Source organism: Zootermopsis nevadensis, unplaced genomic scaffold (assembly GCF_977971745.1).
Source record: "Zootermopsis nevadensis isolate Lab colony 2312 unplaced genomic scaffold, Znev_1.0 Znev_ptg000027l, whole genome shotgun sequence".
Lineage (NCBI taxonomy): Eukaryota > Metazoa > Arthropoda > Insecta > Blattodea > Termopsidae > Zootermopsis > Zootermopsis nevadensis.
The window spans coordinates 6,421,063-6,436,180 of NW_028259159.1; the positions used below are offsets into that span (position 1 = coordinate 6,421,063).

The window sequence follows — 15,118 nt, forward strand, 5'->3', positions numbered from 1 at the left end:
AGGTCAGAAGGCTTAAGGGTTGACAAAGATACAAAGGGCTCATGAATCCTACTTCATCAGCAATGACGCTACAGTATAATTCTAGACAGGCATATAGGACAAACATGCCGTTGGTCCTACCTGAACACGAAGGGGGTGCATCATGATGAGCATTAACACGTCCCTTGGTGGCAGCACATCCTTCAGAGACAGACCCTGGTGTTTGATGGCCTGACACATGAATACTGACAAATATCGATGCAACGGTAGATGAAAGGACACTTGATTGCTATCATTCTGTGGACAAGAAACAAATGCATTCATCAGACTGAATATTCAATGACACAGCCTACTTGCTCTATTATTCAAATCCATATTAAATAATGGTCCTATTGCATTCATATTATCTTTTCTATCATGAAACATCCATAACCTTATTTTGAGTAAATTAGTCACTACATTATTTATTTTTGTCTATTTCAAGAACTGCATATTAATAGGTTAATTTTTGCAAATGTGCCAGCAACTGAGAAGGTGAATGAGTTTGCCAACATACTAGATACTATAAACAATATACAAAATGTTAAAATTTATTCCGACAGCTGAACTCGCAGACTGCATATTTTTTAAAGTAATTCTTTTGTAAAACAAGTTAATCAAATGAGAATGAGAATGGTCATTAGTGTTAGCAAGAAACAACTAATCACTGCTTCGATCAGATTCCTCTTTTGCGCATTGCCGATACTGTTCTTTGTTGATATCGCACTGACAGCAATTGATCGTGGCAAAAAGGATGATAAGCCCACTGTCACACAAAACAGAGTATGAATATTTAGAACAGGAAGTCACAGAAGACCCCACTTAATGGTGTCGTGGTGGTAGGGCTTGAGTACCTCAGTGACCCCAAGAGCTATGCTGGCGGTAGCATAGCTACTGGTAGGGCCTCCCTAGCCATATTGATCGAGGGGGAGAGGTCAGACTAAGACAGGTACCCTGGTCCTCCAGGTTGGGGGTTGGTCGCAAGGCTAACAACCTTGCACCGTAAAAAGGAAGACGTTTCGAAACCTCGATCAAAGCCTTGGACAGACGGACGTAACAGAGGACCGAATAGAAGAGGAGAATTGAGGAGGCCATGGACCGAATACGGACCGGAGAGCCAGAGAAGAAGAAGTCACAGAAGATTTAATTAATGTTACCAAACACTAGACTGACTGTATCACCAGAAATGAGATGAAGTTTCTTACCATATGTGGGTGAGTGAAATGGATGGCATCCAGCCAGTCCTGCAATGCGATCTGACAGCTGTTGAGAACCCGTCGAGTTAGTTCCACTGTGCTGGAGTCTGACAGATGTGACAGTAAGGCCCACATGGGGTATGCACTTGCCTCAAGTTCAGCTGAGAATGCTGCATAGTAAGTGTTGGGCTCAAATTCGACGTGCTGAGATGTTTCTCGGAGGTTCACATTCATACCTGTAAGTGCAGCAGAACCCCTCATTTAATATTTTCTGAGGACTAATAAAACATGGCATAAATTGCAGAAAAAGCAAAAATCATAAGGTTAGCACTTACCTTCACTTTAACCCTCAATTGGAATGCCTAGCATATAGCACAGGTGAATTACTATGCAATGTATTAAATTTTTTTACAGTATATAATTCTCATTAACCAAAATTATGCAGTATCATGTAAAAATCAAATCTCACAAGTTAAAGTTGTCTGTTAGACACTACAATAGATTCATACAGAATAAGCACTGTATCTACGACTTCAAAAATAATTTTATGCCTTGATCTGCTTGTTTCGCCAACAAGATATGAGTTTCCAAACAGTCTGTCAATATCCTGTGATATGATGAGGGTTTCTTCTGAGGATATCGTTTCTCTTTCCATTTGTATTCTCAACATGCAAATTCATCTAAAAAATTTCAGTGCTGATAGCTAATTTGGAAAAACTAAAAAATCAGATGCTAAAATAATGATTGCAAGATGACATCAAAAGTATCAGCATAGCCTACGGTCAAAAGGAAATGCTGACCAATCAGACATACACACAAAACGATAAGAAATCAAAATAAATTCAAATTAAGTGACATGCATTTTGCAAAAATTAAAACCATTGAAATGGCTTACAAATTAATAGAACAGAGAAATTACTGTGTAAATAATGGTAAAATGGACATGACAGGAATATAAATACAAGGTTTTACTCTGATACAGCATATTACAGACAAAGGATACAATACTCGACAGTAACAAGCTTCTGTACTTCTGTATCAAATGAAAACAAAGGAGATACTGTGTGACGCGTTCTCACCTTGAAACATCGACAGGAACGCAAACCACATCTCCAGCAAGTTGTCATCACTCATGAACTTGACCGCAACTGGACGGTGTGACAGCACATTGTTCAGATCAGAAACCAGAGGCCAATAACAGTGCTCTCTCATCACATTAAGTGCGCAGTCTACCACAAAGTGGAAATTCTTGTCAGGATCTGTAACATCAGAACAGCACACTGCAAAACAGACTCAAATACCAGGACTAGTTCCACTGTATCTTGTACGTTCTATTGTCAGTATGTCGTTCGGCCTCATTCTGGTGTTTCTTTCTTTGTATAGCGCAGTAAAACGTCACTAATTGGACCCTGTTAATTTATGAACTTGGTCAGTTCTGGTTCGGTCAGAACTATATTGTTTATTTTCAAATTTGGCAACACCTTAACATAATCTGAGCCATACACAGAAATCACGGAAATTGACTCAAAATGCCTGTTATGCTTCATAAAAATGTTCTGCATTGTTCAGTAATAGTGAGGTTGTGCCATCTCTTGGTTGACATTAGAAATAACTGCTTAAAGCCCGAGTAATTATCGTCAGTTTCCAGCACCAATGCAGCATCAAGATCCCACATATTTAGAATCTGACAGAATGGAAAAGCAGCAAAATTGGAGCTGACGGAACAGGGCAATGATATGACTAGGGCCCTAATTTTCACAAGGACTATGGGCAAAAAAAAAAATATGCATATTTTAAAAATCAATGATTCAATAAACCAACTTAATCTGTCTGTACCTGCACACTGACGAATATCCGTGCATTTCTGTTTCATAACAACACACTCAGAGTGATATAAATTTCAAAATGAAATAATGTACATACCATGCAGGGTGTTCTGGAGAAGAATCTTGCTCATCATGTACTTGAGGCTTATCACCATAACATGAAGCAAGTTTAAATGTTCGGCCATCCTGAACGCTAGGCTCTCGTTGCTGAACAATTGAACACTAACATGAACCACTCTGTTGGAAAGTGTATCGGGATCGGTTGAGCGTTCCAACATCATTGAAATTCGACTGTAGTGCAGAACGAACGCTTGTGTTAAAGCTTCCTGTAATAAGAATTTGTCGAATTTAAAAAAAAATTATTCTACGTGACGACATTTCACTTGGCTAAAAGACTATCGTGGTCCAGTACAAAACATACTAACCTTCTTCTTTGTTTCTTATTTGATTACTACTCACAACTTTAAAGAGCCAGTGCAAAAAAAAGTGAATTAAGTGAAGCAGCTGATGACAAACACATTGAAAAACATACGACGACGCTTGTCACTACTGCTATCCTTCTGTGAGGGTTTGTATGTAAAATTGCTGATTTAATTCCCAGGAGACAATGAAAAATGCAGTGTATTTTGGAAAGTTAAACTATTAATCTTCACAACAGTCTTTACCTCAACGGAATGCAAAGAAATAACATGCAAAATGCCAACCTTATAATCAGGGTCTGGTAACATGTTGAGCAACAGACAAACAACTTTCTGTGGAAATTCAAATTTTACAGTCCAGAACACCAGTTCTTCAAGGAACGTTCGATGTACCAGATGTTCCTGGAGGGATGGGCAGTCTAAAACAAGATGTGGTAATGTAACCATTCATCCTCTTTCACAAATATTTTAAAAACTGAACAACAAGAATGAAAACATTGCATACATTAACACATTCCATTCCTCCACCAATAACTACTTTTGAATTAATAAATAAGCTTCAGCCCAGTAAGACTTGGGATTCTCATGGCAATGAGTACAAAAATGGATGTCTTCTGTGACACAGCACCCTGATGGTGGAGGCAGTAAGAACTTCTGACATGTTGGCCAATATCTAAGAAACTACACGGTGCTAAGACATCCATCTCCACACTTTGGTTCAGTAAAAAATGGGCGGAGCACTTATGTCTTATCCAGAACAATTTAGGTACAAACATCTCTCCGTGTATAACTAAAATTTAATGAAGTTTATTTAAATTTTAAAAAAATTTCTCTTCATAGGGTCCAGCAAATGGCAATGAATCATGTACAATGAAACAAAAAGCTGTAGGACGAACATTTGTACTCATCTGGTGGTTCAGGATTTGGAAGAGATTTGATGGCTTCTCCATAAATATGTTTGCTCTCGACCATATAGGCATGATATTCTGAAGAACTGGCACTTTCCAAGCTGCAGTCTGTGAGATTCTTGTAGATTTGAGGGTTGGTAAGTGCACCAGTCATCACTTGCCTCATGGCAGCACCCATTGCGCTGAAGTCATGAAGCATCGTCAGAAATGAGTCTGCATCCTGGATGGCTATCAGATATGAATCAGGTGCACCGGGTTTACTGCAACAATATGAGAACGTAGAAAATAAAATTCCTGATTGCAGTATCACAGATCACATGAAATGATGGAATATGCCAGTACCTGTGCTCTCTGAGGTGCTGAATGAGCCGCAGTATGATGCGAGGCATCACTGCCTCAGCCACACACATCAAATCACTGGGCGCTGATGGTTTGTTCACCTGAGATTTAGGTCCGTGACGATCACAAAATCTGAAATCATCAGTATAAAATGGCTGTAGATTAAGATCTATTCTCTGTACGCCGGCAGCGACACTTATAAAGAGAGAAAGATGCAATTGTACTGTCTTATCTGCCTGAGACTCTTCTACTACGTAAAGTAGAGCAACATTTGCCAAATTATGACCATGCACACAGTAAAAATACATGAATAAAAGAAACTGTCTTAAAAAATAAAAATGACTTCAGACAACAGACAAACCGAAACAACACAAACCAAGAGGTGGTGACAACTATCAAGTTGTGTTCCCTACAAATCCATGTCCAAGAGGTTCTCAAGGTCATGAAGATGACAATGGTGTTCTTATGGGTTATGAATTATTTCAGCTTCAACACATAATGAAACCTGTCTGAAACTATTGGATTTATGAATATGCTAAGACTGACAGCATGCAATTTTATCCCAACATTTCACAAATTAAAAATGTAATACATCATGAGATTTCAAGTTGTAATGATACTGAAGCTGTTGATGTTGGTCTTCTGGGTTGTAATACGACATGGGTTTTTCGTATATACCAAAAACCAACATTTTTGGAGGAACACTCTGCCCTGCAGATGGAGATGGTACATTCCTCTAAAATTCTGGTACCTACCTACAAGTCCATATGGTATTACAACTCAGGTGACCAACACCGACATAAAATATTATGTTATGTAACAAAACTTACCCAGTCTCTTTCATGACAGATGTGTCTCCACAGTCACAAGCACCCCCTGCCTGACTTCGGAACATATTAAAGTCGTGCCCATCATGGTTCCCTTTCTGGAAACACTCAGCACAGAGAGACATGCAAGGGGAGATGCCACACGTACGACATCGATATGCCACAAAATTAGCTGTCCACACTAGCCCACAAGTTGTAGCATTGTCATACCTACGAACTAATTGTAGTGGAATGTTAAAAACAGCTAAAACAAACATTTCCTAAGAATATTAACAGCTCACACTAAAAGATTAATCAAAGAAGATAGGAAATGTACACAAAGCATAACAATCCAGGCACATTACCTCTGTTATTGCCTGCAAATTTTCAGTTCATGAGTGCTATCTTCTAGTTACCTTGAAAACTTAGACACAAAAATACTGTATTGGGCAGGAAATTTGTCCAAGTTGTTTGTTCGAAACGAGTTTCGACCCCAAGGGGTCACCTTCAGTGGCCAATCAGTCAGTAGCCCACAACGTTACATTTCAAGAATAATACTTCTAAAACTACATAAACATTTTGAGTTAAATTACCAATTCTAACTTGTGTACAGATAGGATCATTGCCCAACTGTTATGAAACAACACAGTTCTTATTGGATATAAACATATTTTTAAATATTATTAAATTGGATTGTTTCATAACAATAAATAAAGCTAAGAACCTCTTGATTCAGATGTAGCATACCACAAATTCAGATTCACATATCAAATATCAAGGCCAGTTCAGTCACAGGCATTTCTTCTGGTTTCACTTAGTAATTCTGATAAATGACATAATGCATTAAAACAAATAACATTTTCTCATCCGTGCCAAGCAACCACACTTCATTTCCCTCCTTGAAAGACTGCTGTGTCAAAATATTACACTAACCACATTAGCACAGCATCTGACATATATCTGGGAGGTTCAGTACTCTGTTTCATCCCTATTTAAGGACTGGCTATCTTGAGTGGGGTTTTCATGGTTTTCCTCAGTTTTTTTATATTTTGAAATAGGTCATGAACACTACAATCAATCAGGTTGGTGTACTGGCAATACGCTAAGACATGTATTATAGAGGTACCCATTTTGGGTATCTTCAAACCTAAAGATGGTGGCAAGACGTTGCTTAAAAAAAATTGGCAATCACCTACAAGATAACATGGCATCACAATCCACAAGAACGCAATGAACATCTTGAGCATAACCATTACTGTGATGTCAATATTCCACAGCACACTTCCCAGAAGCTACAGAACATCCATTTCACGAAAAACGCAACTAACACACAACAGAAAACTGGAAAGTACTGCCCTTTAAACTCTCTATGAAAGAGACTTAACTACAAATTCATAATAGACCGTTCAGTACTACTGTGCCTCATTTGTAACTGGTTTTAGCCAGAAATCCAGATACTTTTCTGTTATGATCAGTTACTTTACAATGTTATGTAACTGTACAGGCTATGTACCACCAAACTAGAAATTTCAGGAAAAAATGGTGAGTTTAGAAGGATGTGGGGAGGTACAGGCCACACATTTGAATGCATTCTAAGGAAAACCATAAGAACCTCAATCAAGCTAGTATGATAAATGAGGCAGAGGTTGTTTCTCCTTTCAGTCAATGCTTAGCTGAGGTAGCACTCAATTTCATTCCATTCACTACAGCTAAAAGAGTATAATTAAACAGTAGATAAATTAGCCAATATGGGATGATAAGCAGCTGTGGATCAAGAATACAGGTAAACTCCAAGTTTGGGAATCCAGAAATCTTCAAATTCTAGGAGCAATACATTAAGCTATATTATGGGTTTAAATTAATGTGGTTACAGAAATACCTGACAAGAGATATAGTAAGATACATAACTACATTGCATTTAATTTATTATGGTTTATACTATATATTCAAAACAGCTGCAATGATAGTATCCTAAGAATATGACAACTGGGAAATTAATACACTGTGCAAATAAATAAACCTAACTCCACAACTAAAACATCAAAGTGCATTGGTGCTTGAAGTACAGAAATGCATCATTGTGCTCATATACTTTTAAGGCATGATAAGAGTTCATAAAGAGCAACTTACCTATACTAGAAAATTCATCTGGTGTTCGTCCACCAGCCATCAACCATTTGACCCAATCAATGGTTTCCCACTCATCAATAGTTTTCTCTGGATTTAGCAACACGTCCAATAATTCACAAAGATGTTGTGGTGATGCTGAATTTGCGCAACCTGCGTGCACATATGCAGCTGCACCACGCTTACCCTTCTTCATCAACACATGGACAGCAATAGAATTAGACGCCATGGTTCCTGTTAGATTGACTATTCACTTGAAATGTGTAATTTTTGGTAATTTCAGTCATGAGAAAACTCAACGCTTATCCCGCCTAATGTGACAGGTCAGAAACCCGACTTACGTCTTGCGAAGTAGACAAGGTTAAATGAAACCAACAGACGGTCGATGGCATCAACTGCAAATTAACCCCTGACGTCGTCAATGCCGTACCAATTTTGACAACAATTTACGAGATAATGTCTTCGCAGCATGACGAAAAAGTTCATGTTTATTCAATATCACGTCATGTTCAATGATTGTTTAAATTTTACAAAAATATCGAAGATTGCACCATTCTTTAATCGACAACCTCACTGATCAAGGACTAATGAACTAAAACCTGAAAAGATGGCACTGTAAAGAAAACAATTAAACAGCGAAATGCGGCAGTGAAATTGGCTTCCTTCAGAAAGTTTAGTGATTATATGCGCGGTCAGATGCTTATGTGTAGAGAAATTATACAATATGTTTTGAAATTTAGATCTTTTACTTCACTGATATTCTAATTATGCAATACATAAGATACGTGCTAGTTGATTTCAAATACATCAAATATTTTGTTAAACTTTATATCTGTGTCATTGTGACACATGTAGGGATATTCAACAATATGGGAAATTTCGTCACTCCTATAATGTTGGTTCTACTGACAGAACTATCCATATGTAAAGGACAGGTCAGTCTGGGTCAGTCGGCAGTAGGTTGTTGTTGGGGCGGTGGTATTTTGCAGTTTGGTTGCAGGAATGTTCGGTTTTGTTCATCATAATTGATATTGCACGATTTATATACGCTAGAGTTTTAGTGGAAAGCTATTAAGATAGTTCAATATTACAAAAATGGAGTCGTGCTTGGTTATGTTGTTCGTGTCCTTACTGCAATTCAATTTTAATTGTGTGTTGACATTTAACCTCGAATCGCGTCTACCTGTTATCAAGATTGGTGACATCCGTGGTTCTTATTTTGGATATTCAATTGCCCAGCATCAGACAGTTAATGAAATAACCAACGAAATAGATGATAATTGGTAAGTGAATACGCAGAAGAATCCGTCAGCTTGGCGTTTTTTTTTAACAGTCTTCAGTATAATTACTAGCAAAGTTGGGGCGATGTCCGTGTTTTCTTTAAAATGTACAGTCAGAATATATACGATTTGTGGACTAGGGAGAGGTAGACTTTAGTGCACTTATGTTATATGGAGTGCGGCAGAGGAAACACATGTTTTTCAAATAACAATAACTCAGTTGATTTTCAAGTTAAAAAAAATTTAATTACACAGAAAGAAAGGTTTTACAATGCAGTTTTTGTTGAACATTTTTGAATTACTTCAGAAAAATTACGTCCGTCAAGTGACGCCTTTCCTTCTGAACGCACTCTTGCAGCCTCTCCTCGAAATTCTGCATTGCTCTTCCCAACATTTTTTACCCCACAGTAGCGATGTCCTGGCGAATGGAATCTTTCGGGTCCTGGATGTTGCGTGGTTTGTTTCTGCAGGCCTTTGATTTGAGGTAACCCCACAAAAAAATAGTCAAATACTGACAGGTCAGGGGAGCGAGGCGGCCAAGGGATATCACCGAAACGGGAGATGACGTGTTGGGGAAACATGCCACAGACCACCTGCATCGATGCTCTCGCTCTATCCTGTTGGAACCACATTTGCAACTTACTGACCCTTCGTCTGCGTAGTTCTGGAAGCAGGAAATTATTGAGCACTGCCAATCTCACTCTCAACGTTTTCAGGGGTACGCACAGACGCGGGAAGGCCAGGTGGTTTCCTCTTCATCACAGACCCTGTTGTCCTAAACGCATCAACCCTCCTGAGTATCGTGTTACGATCAAGGATGTTTCCACGGCGCTCCACATTGAACTGTTTACCGAAAAGGCGCTGAACGGCAATTACGGATTCACAAATTTTGATATAATTTTCAACGACAAACACCCGATGCTCGCGGGTCCACGGTGCCATGGCTATTGAAACTGCATCATCTAAGCTGTCTACTAGCAAGGGGCGGAAATCCCCCCCTTGCCGAGTACTAGTCATTCGAAAACATGAGTTCCCTCAGCCGCACTCTGTATTAGAGCTTTTCGTACTACATACCATCAGCGATCAGCGGTGTCTCAATCGGCTGAGTGTTCATCTCCGTATTAGAGACTGCCTGGGCTTTCATTTTCAGTAGTTCTGTGTATGGTTAGGTTAGGTTTCAATTAAGTGCTGTTGAAAGTCGCTTAGGAGTTGTGTGGAATTACTTCGAGCTGCTCTGAGTTACTACATGTTCAGAAATGCTGATAGTAGTTTAGAGGTTTTGAGGGATGTTGGCATCAGAAATGCAGTTGATGCATGTGTTTGGAAATTCTACCATGTGTTTTGCATGATGACAGTCTAATTTTATATGTCCTGTTGAGTTTTCATAAAGTTGCTCTTAATATGTTGTAAAATAATGGTTCAAATGTCATGTTGTCTTCAGTTTTGTGGCCTGTAGCTATGATTATTATTATTATTTAGTGTTCTGTCTGACGACAAGTCCATATGAACAGGATCCTTCCATCCTTTTCTCGGACTGGGACCTGTTCATATACGTTCTTGGCAGATGATCCAGAAGTGGTTTGCCATTGCCTTCTTCTGTGTGTGAATGGAGTAATTGTTGGGATGCCACGGAGAAACCGGGGATGCCTAGACCACGGCCTTGCCCAACTATTATTATTATTATTAAGTGTTCTGTCTGACGACAGGTCCATATGAACAGGATCCTTCCATCCTTTTCACGGACTGGGACCTGTTCATATACGTTCTTGGCAGATGATCCAGAAGTGGTTTGCCATTGCCTTCTTCTGTGTGTGAATGGAGTAATTGTTGGGATGCCACGGAGGAAAACTCCGTGTTGCCTAGACCACGGCCTTGCCCAACACAAGTTATAAATTCGGGCACCGCCGGGAATCGAACCCGAGACCCCAGGATTACAAGGCCAGCGTTCTAACCGCTAGACCACCGTGGCTTGTAGCTAACCAGAGTTTCTAATGCTGTTTACATTTTGGTGTTGATCCAGTTATAATTTGTTATCTGTCAAATTTCCATAATTTATGTAGTTGCCAGACTTACCTTTGATGACAATTATTCATCTGTTTATGTAGGTTCAATAGGGAATGCCTATAGAACATAACAGCAGGACCTGTTCCTGATTATTAAACGCACCTGCCAACTATTTATATAAATAATACAAAGAATTCAGATGTAGCAGCTGATTTTAAAATGTTTTAAAGTTTTATTCTAGTCTTGAATTTTTTGTTTTTGAGCATGTTAGCTCCACATATTCTTAATATTGGAGTTTGACTGAGGTGAGTAATTACCTTGGTCATTGGTACCCATTCTGTTGGAGCCAGTCTGCGCATGGCGACAGAGATAAATGATCCTGCTTCTACCAGGAATCTAACCCTGGACGTCCAGCTTGTAGCCTACCAATTTACAGACTGAGCTCTACAGGAATTCCATTTAATGAGATTTTAGTTCCTCCGGGTGGTGTTGTGCTGTGAAGTCTGGTGCATATGTACCGACATTTCAGATGTGCTTTCTGCCCACCATAGTTCACCCTGATGACGGAAACAGTAAGCTCTCCCGAAACGTAGGAAAATAATCTATCAGACTACAAGGCCCAACATCCCAATTGTCAGCCATCTGTAGGTACTAGTATAATTTTTCAACTCTTACTGGATGCTTTATGGTTGGAGGCTCTCAGTGGTTTGGCGTCGTCCATCATTTCCCTGACGGGGTAAAGTGGTTTATTTCTCTTGTAGAGCGCCTTTGTCCTTGTGCATTCGGGCGCAACGTTTTGTTGACGTAAAATGAATACAAAGCACATCGGACTATCGAGTCCGAGACCAAATTTCTCACCGATGCAGATCAGGGGATAATCCTTTCGTTCTTCTGCTTCAAGAAGTAGGTTCTCTGACCTGTTCAGTCTTGAGCAGAACTCTTCATTCCACCCTGCAGCTCCAGAAACCTTTCATTTCTAGTTTAACGATATCCTTAGCATTATATTCGTACTAAAACTTCTTCTGACTTTATATTTTCTCATTATTGCTATACAGAGTGTCGACTGACTTAGTGACATTTATTCAGGATCTTATTCCTGACGTAATTCCTAATTAAAATGAGAATGATTTCGATTCTCGATGGTTACGGAACTGTATTTGAAATTCAAGATGATTTGAATCACTCATAGAATCTACAGCAGTGAATAGCCTGTGCACCGCAGAGACCAATTCGTTTTCTGAATCCGATTAACACTTAGCTAAGCAACTTTGTTAGTAACGAAGCTGTTCCACTTTTCTTGTGGGTCGTTTACGTTGTGTCCGCCAGTTCTAATACAATCAGGCGATTCCTGTTTGTGACCTAGTTTAAGTTATTCATTCATTTGGAATAGTCTCGACAGAGACGTAAAGCGAGAATATCCGAAAGCTCCAGATTTACAAACCAAAAGCTTTGTAAATGCATTAGAGGCTGCGAAAAGTGTTTAAAAAAAAGTTTTTCTTGTTTCGTTCTCCGTCGCTCTGAGGATGTGGGAGACATTGATGGGCCTTAAAGAAGGACTGGCACATCTGCTGCCATCATAAATTCAGACACGTGGGATTGCATGGGGGTGACCGCCCCACGGATACTCAGTGTACCACCTGCTATTGTCTGAAGAGTAATCACCCACACTGGTATTTGAAGCCTAAAGGTCAATCTCTTATTGATATGTTTCGCATTGTCTTCAATTGACACGTGGCTTCCTTAACACTGGATGAAAGAGACCGGAGCTTTTCCTCCGCGCCACCACACGCCTTCATGCTGTGGTCCTCAGAGTCCATTCACGTAGACGAAAGAAAGAATTTCTTTCGTCTACGTGTCTACAGTGAGATTGGTCGCTCTTCCACTGGGTAATTTCGTCAGGTATTTATAGTTTTGCCCAATTCTCGAGACTTTGGCAGCCTTTGCTACTGGGAGCGATGATCTCTGGGGTTTATTCTGACGTCACAGCCTCCCTATCCACTGTGAATCAAGTATTTGTTTCTCCGATAAGCATGAGGGCGTGCACATCACATCGACCAAGTGTTCAAGAGCAGTTTTGTGATTGAAACAGTACCAACGCTTAACAACGCCCACCAGGTTTTATTTCTGTCGAATGTGTTTTTTGTATTTAACTGCGCACTTTTTTAAGTACACAGTTCCGATTGGTAGATCTGATGTGAATCAGTGGGGAAGAACGTCATTCACCAGACCCTGACGCCCTGGAAAATACACGGCATTGGCGCCGTACACAGCCTAAATTTGCCGATGAATTTTGTCTCCAGAAAGCCCCTTGGCAAGGAGAACACGAATTAGTGATCGTCTACGACAGTTCACTCTTGCAAGGATGAAAGTGACGTTTTGAAACAGCACTTGTGGCTCTAAGGGCAGTTACTGCCACAAATTGACTACCATGCGAACCCATGACCCCCCCCCCCCCCCCGGTTTATGATATCATTTCCGGTGTTCAAATCCAGACAAAGATTTGTCTGAAATACATCCATGGAAGTACTTTCTCTGGTGTGATCGTCTGTATCGGCACTGACTGCTGTGTGTTTGCAGTCATTTAACACCAAGGCCTGTTATGCACGCAACTTCGCTGAGGACGTGTCTGTACGCTGTTGGCTTAGAGACCGGGTGATCATGAACGTGGTCGTTAAATGTAATTTCGGTGACTGAGCCGCTGATGGCGTCCTCCGGTCATTGACTTTGAGCTGAAGTGAAGTTAACTTTGTTGGGCAGTCGGTGGTAACCGCGTCGCACATCGGCGTGCCAGCTGGTCTAAGACTTTGGAGATCTAACATAATGTGCTCGGTAAACAGGCTTTTGGGTGTGTCGACGGCTTTGGAATGCTGTAAACTGTTTTGCTGTTAGGTTGGTGGTTACAGTGGTCGTCTGGGAAGCTGTAACACGGTGACCGCGGGTTTTAATCCCGCTCGAGGTATGGTTGTGTGTTGTACATGAACATCGTTACGATGTGCCAGACGAATTGTGGACAATAGTACCTTTAATAGGACGCTATCGTTTCCGGCAGAACGTGCGTTTTCCGTTCTGCTCCAAATAACTCCAGACCATTAGAACGATTTAGCATGGGGTACACGTAGTTTTCCCTGTATCTAGAAATGGATCCACCGATTATGGCCGCTGACCTTGTAGGGAGTGCCGAGTATGCGGACCACTCAGTGAAGGAAGGAAGGAGTTCCCGTCGATCAGTACAGTCAGTGTAGAAGCCTCATAATTGTTTCCTTGTGACTGCGATGTGTTAACAACATACCACATGTTTGTTGCAATCTCACTTCTGGTCATAATTAACGCCTCGTATCACAAACTCAGACAGAAAAACCACCGACGTCTTAAACAAAGAAGGACGAAATGAAAGCCTGGCTATTGGAAATAAACATCCCATTTTGTGACATGTTGAAAGCTCAACTGTACGATTTAATCAAATTAAATAAGTCAAAGCACAAATATTACGTGACTGATCACATTTTAGCAGACAAAGAATGTACTGTGCTGAGACTTCCGCCGTACCATCCCGATTTAAACCCCATTGAACATATTTGGACACTTGTAAAACAATGGGTTGCAAGCAAGAACACAGCATTTAAAATTGAGGACGTCGAGCATCTTTGTCGCCAGAGATTCGAAGAAATTGGGCAAGAGGAATGAAAAACCAAAACAAATTTATTATGAGCAAGAAGGAATAATCAAAGACCCTATTGAACGCATTATAATTGAAGATAATGGAGTGATTAACCGAGTGATGTCAGAAAGCGATGGTCTGTGAGGAGTGGAAGAATTAGAAGAGGACGGAAGAGTTGTGAAGAAGATAAAATTATCTAATACTCTCTGCAGTGTTAATTTTCTAGTGATGTGTAGTGTAGTGAAGTCGACTTTCCTGTGTTACATAACGTGGTGATATATTATTTGGAGTGTACTGTACGCGGCCTGCTGCCATCCCTTCCAGGAATCTTCTGGTAAGTGACTCGCTCCGAGGTTCCAATTCACAAAGTTCAGCGGCCAAAAACGCTGGAACGCAGTATACTATCACGCCACGAAGGAGGGGTGCAGGTGAAAATCTGCTGATTATTAGCCTCGGCAATGGACGGCGTTGCTGTTTAACCCTTTGAAGCCGAAGATCGTCTGAATATTATTTATGAATTCAGTCCGTACCGCGAAG

General features: G+C 40.2%; 2 protein-coding genes across 3 annotated transcripts in view; one reads left to right on the plus strand and one right to left on the minus strand.

The window, feature by feature from the left end:
- Ubr3 (Ubr3 ubiquitin ligase) overlaps positions 1-8,277 on the minus strand; it is a 51,302-nt gene extending 43,025 nt beyond the window's left edge. The window contains exons 1-9 of the mRNA XM_022084445.2: positions 7,643-8,277; positions 5,537-5,750; positions 4,710-4,838; positions 4,356-4,627; positions 3,745-3,878; positions 3,138-3,366; positions 2,294-2,473; positions 1,224-1,450; positions 121-276 (exon numbers count right to left, since the gene is read on the minus strand). Of these exons, the coding sequence (XP_021940137.2) occupies positions 121-276; positions 1,224-1,450; positions 2,294-2,473; positions 3,138-3,366; positions 3,745-3,878; positions 4,356-4,627; positions 4,710-4,838; positions 5,537-5,750; positions 7,643-7,868 (1,767 nt within the window). The 5' untranslated portion in view covers positions 7,869-8,277. The remainder of the gene's footprint in view (positions 1-120; positions 277-1,223; positions 1,451-2,293; positions 2,474-3,137; positions 3,367-3,744; positions 3,879-4,355; positions 4,628-4,709; positions 4,839-5,536; positions 5,751-7,642) is intronic.
- A 298-nt stretch (positions 8,278-8,575) lies between these two features.
- The window catches only part of mew (multiple edematous wings), a 46,819-nt gene continuing 40,276 nt past the window's right edge, over positions 8,576-15,118 (plus strand). For both annotated transcript variants that reach the window (XM_022084390.2, XM_022084391.2), the window contains exon 1: positions 8,576-8,922. In XM_022084390.2, the coding sequence (XP_021940082.2) occupies positions 8,735-8,922 (188 nt within the window). In that variant the 5' untranslated portion in view covers positions 8,576-8,734. The remainder of the gene's footprint in view (positions 8,923-15,118) is intronic.